Source organism: Berghia stephanieae, chromosome 8 (assembly GCF_034508935.2).
Source record: "Berghia stephanieae isolate SIO BIC M18660-M18661 chromosome 8, UCSD_Bste_1.3, whole genome shotgun sequence".
Taxonomy (NCBI): domain Eukaryota; kingdom Metazoa; phylum Mollusca; class Gastropoda; order Nudibranchia; family Aeolidiidae; genus Berghia; species Berghia stephanieae.
In genome coordinates, this window is record NC_088367.1 from 3,387,171 (window position 1) to 3,392,170 (window position 5,000).

At 29.7% G+C, this 5,000-nt stretch overlaps 1 protein-coding gene across 1 annotated transcript in view; it reads left to right on the forward strand.

The window, feature by feature from the left end:
- LOC144978029 (uncharacterized) overlaps nucleotides 1-5,000 on the forward strand; it is a 59,784-nt gene that overhangs the window by 15,805 nt on the left and 38,979 nt on the right. The window contains exons 13-15 of the mRNA XM_078923505.1: nucleotides 1-1,126; nucleotides 1,846-1,953; nucleotides 2,661-2,909. The exon at nucleotides 1-1,126 is cut by the window's left edge and continues 506 nt beyond it. Coding sequence (XP_078779631.1) covers nucleotides 1-1,126; nucleotides 1,846-1,953; nucleotides 2,661-2,909 — 1,483 coding nt within the window. The remainder of the gene's footprint in view (nucleotides 1,127-1,845; nucleotides 1,954-2,660; nucleotides 2,910-5,000) is intronic.

Consider the following 5,000-nt stretch of genomic DNA (forward strand, 5'->3'; position numbering starts at 1 on the left):
AACATTGTTAATGAAAAAAACGTTGATGTGATTTCTGGAAAGAAGGAATATGTAGATAAAGTTATTTCTGATGATGGTGATGATGATGACGATGAGGAGGATGATGATGAAAGCATTAGTGAATCGAATTGTGACAATGAAACTGTATATGAGAATAGTGAATGTATCAGTGAAGAGATTGTTACTAAAGACTCTAATGTTAATAGCAGTGAGAGTGAAAATACCTCGAACCTGGTGGGGAAAACCGAAGGGATTAAAAACTGTGAACCAGAATTAGGAGATTGCGATGATTCTAATCAGAAAACGGAGAAAGTTGATGATGTCACTCTGTTAGTAATGGATGAATTTGAAGGAGTCTCAGGGACAATGAAAGAGAACGAGTCCATAAAAAGTATGGACAATGAAGTTTCAATTGGCAGTACTTCAGAGACAAATATTCAAACCTCAAAACTAGGAGATACAGATGAAGACAGTGTCCAATCCAGCCATGAAATCAAATGTGTTAACACAGACAATGCAAGCATAAATATTGCTGATCAAATTCAAACTAGCACACAACACAAAAATGTTTTTTGTGATAAAGAAAATAGTTTAAGCCACCAAATCAATGTGGAAACGAAAGGTGTTGTTAGTAGTGACAATGACAATGCAGAATTTGAAAGCGCAAATCTTAAAGAATCATCCTCTGTGAATAATTATTCTGAAAATATTGACATTACGCAAAATGCAACTCAAAAAACCTCAAACAACGATATTAATAGTCACATAATCCCATCTGCTTCTGATTTTTCATCAATGGAGCTAGGTAATCACTACCGTGGTGAAAATCTTGAATCCCAGTCCATTGTTGATGATAATAATGAAGATAATGCTCTCAAATCCAGACACGCATTGCTCAATAACGGATCAGATTCTGAAATCGTTGACCAATCAGTGCCTCAGACGGATAAGTCGGATTTATCGGTTCAGCATTCTGTTAAAACAAGTGGCAGCCACAGTGATCAGTCTAGTCAAGATTCAGTCAAGAAGAAGCAAGTAGAGAATGCGGTTCCATTGGATTCCAGCTTACAAGTCACTGTTGGCGATAGCTCCATGGGAAGGTTTTCAAACGTAAACATCAGAAAAGGTGAGTTGTTGGATCATCTCAATGGTCATGTGTAAACTTAAGGCATCTGTCATCGGTATGGCTTGCATACATTATCATTACTTTTATGACCATCACCATCTTTGTCATCATTATCAACATCATCATCATCGCCATCGTTGTCATCATCATCATCATCATCATCATCATCATCTTCATCATTATCCTAATCATCTTTATAATAATTGTTATAATCATTTTACTATTTTATTATTATTATTATTATATTATTATTATTATTATTATTATTATTATTATTATTATTATTATTATTATTATTATTATTATTATTATTATTATTATTATATTATTATTATTATTATTATTACTACTACAACTACAACTTTCTACTACTACTACTACTACTACTACTACTACTACTACTACTACTACTACTACTACTACTACTACTACTACTACTACCACCACTACTACTACTACTACTACTACTACTACTACTACTACTACTACTACTACTACTACTACTACTACTACTACTACTACTACTAACTACTACTGACTCATCTATTATTATCATCATCATCATCATTATTATTATTATTATTATTATTATTATTATTATTATTATTATTATTATTATTATTATTATTATCATCATCATCATCATTCGATTATTAAAAACGTTTTTTCCTCTATTATGATCACACTAGTAATTCTTGCTGCTTTTTCTCACTCATCAGAAGACACGGACATCATTGCTCAGGCAGTTCGTAAACCCAAAAAGAAGAAAAAGAAAGCCATAACACCTGACCAACCAGATAGGAACATGTCGGACTCGCTCAGGAAAAGTAAGATTGGTATCAAATTAAATAATTGGGGTTTTTTTTGGAAATTTTTTTAGTACTAGCGCCCGTAGTAGTTAAGCAATTGGATTCAATAGTCTGATGTCATGTCGCCCAGCAATGACGGCCATCGTGGTTCTAAACAAGGAAAATCGGTACTTTTTATTCTTCATGCTGGCTAGAACTTTTCATATGTCTTGTGATCAGAATTTGTAAAAGTCAAAACATGATCAGAATTTTTTTCCCCTCTGGATATGCTTTTATGCTTGTTGGAGAAATATTTCATAAGGGCGTCCGCCATTGTTCCGATAGTTTAGAACCAGTTACTAAGTTACCATGCGTCATTACGAGGGAAGTGTCGTTACGACTGTTGAAGCGTATTGCTGCCAGATTAAATTTTTATTTCTTTCACATGTTTATAGGGTATCCCAATAGCTCAATTGATAGAGCACTTGTTGATAAGAGAATCAAACTTGTATAGTTTATTATTGCTGATTAAATCTAGAATTTATGTAAGTAAATAGATCTCCCATACTGTAAAGGGAGGTATAATATACATTTCATTTTAATTCACTAGTCAGGAATGAACAGCCGTAGCTATTAGACGGATCTCAGTATTTTTGTATTATTTTATAATAACAACAAATAATAACAAATCTCTTGTATAGCTTTTCTAATACATTCATCCGCATGTGCTCAATTCATATCTACAGAAATTCTACGGTCTTCTTCGTGCGGTGACCTCGTCCAGACATCCCTGTATCAGAAGGACAAAGATGCCGACGCCATTTCAATCACGACCATCAGCAGCATCGAAGAAGATGACAAAGAGTCCGGTGAAAAAAGAGCCACCTTTACACAGTCGTCCTCGTCTTTTGGTGGCGCAGACAGCTCTCCAGACGTGTCTGGACGACTAATCCGGAACCATTCTTATGACACGCAGTTTTTAGCAGTAGACCCTGGTTAGTAGCAAATACTGTAGACCAACGTGTACTTATTTGAAGGTCTGATAAGCACATATTCAATTTCAAGGTTTATTTTTAGGCAATTGCCAATATAAACCAAACATTAACTAATTAATTTATAATTAATTAATCAAAACAGATAAAATCTATAATATTTCAACACAAGCAATGATAACATTAAAAAAAAAAAAAAAAATATATATATATATATATATATATATATATATATATATATATTTTTTTTTTTTTTTTTTTTTTTTTTTTTTTATCTATAATAAAAAATCTATAATATTTCAACACAAGCAATAATAACATTTAAAAAAAAAAAAAAAAAAAAAAAAAAAAAAAAAAAATATATATATATATATATATATATATATATATATATATATATATATATATATATATATATATATATATATATATATATATTAAATTTTAATTAAAAAAAAAAAATAGATAAATCAATCAATCAATCAACCAATCCATCAATAATAAATGAATAAATAAATCAATCAATCAATCAATAAATAATTAAATCAATCAATCAATCAATCAATAAATAAGTAAATGAATAAATAAATGAATAAATAAATTTAGAAATGGCTCACTTTACTAAGTGAGCACCACACATAACACAAGCAATTCATTTTATAGGAAACAACATAAAAACAGTAACAATCAATCACAATTTACGTATTTACATAGAGCATTATCTGGGTATGACTATATATATATATATATATATATATATATATATATATATATATATATATATATATATTATATATATATATATATATATAATAACAACAATAATAATAATGCATAGTATATATATATATATATATATATATATATATATATATATATATATATATATATATATATATATATATATATATATATATATATATATATATATTTGCTATGCATTATTATTATTGTTGTTGTTGTTATTATTATTATTATTATTATTATTATTATTATTATTATTATTATTATTATTATTATTATTATTATTATTATTAGTGTTATTATTATTATTATTATTATTATTATTATTATTATTATTATTATTATTATTATTATTATTATTATTATTATTATTATTATTATATAGGCTCACTGTTGTAATGGAGATACTCTCAAACCAACACAAAATATTGTCCATTACAACAATGTGAGATAAACCCATGATTGCATTCGAGTATCAGACCTGCAAATATGTGTACATAGTTGTAGACTGATAAGTAGTCATTTGTCTTTCTATCTAAAAGGTCTTCAGTTTGAATCCTGTCAGAGATTTCTGAATATTTTAATTTTCTTTCAAAGAGTTCAATCGTCCCTATTTCAGACAAACTTTATAAACTTTAATGCCTCGTTCTAGGGCGAGAACGGTAAACTTTGAATATTTTCCATCAACAACTCAAGTGAAATTTGACATAGGGATAATTATTCATTATGAAGATATAAATATTATTTTGGAGTGGTGAACGGAGTCAACTGGATAGCATCCCTCTCACGGCCAGGCGGAGTTGTCGTACCAGTAAAGTCGTGGATCTGAGTCCCCATTGCTGTGAAATTTTTATTCTATATACGGTGCTGCTATGTGGCCTTGTGGTAAGATACTCACTTTCGGATTGGAAGGTCCTGGGTTTGAGCCTCACTCAGCGCATAGTTGAGTCCTTAGAGAAGGCTCTTTACTCACATTCTCTCATTGTACTCAGGTGTAAAAGAGTACCTGGCTGTTAGCAGCGTTGTCTCTGTCCGAAAAACATTGTAACACCATCCAAGATGTTAAATGTTGCTGTTGGCCAGGAACCCTTGTAAAGCACTTTGAGCACATTTAGTGGATATTGCGCTATATAAAAGCTCATTAAAAATTTTTTTTGAAAAATTCTCTATTGTCTTCGGGCACTTTTCTACTCACTTCATTTTCTGAAGATATAGATACTATTGTTTGACCGATGGCATTCTTCAATTTATATATCAGAGATTTTGAACATTTTATTATCTCCCTCTTTTGAATCGTACATTTTTTTTTCATTTTCCATAAGACAAAAACATTCAAAACATTTTCGATTA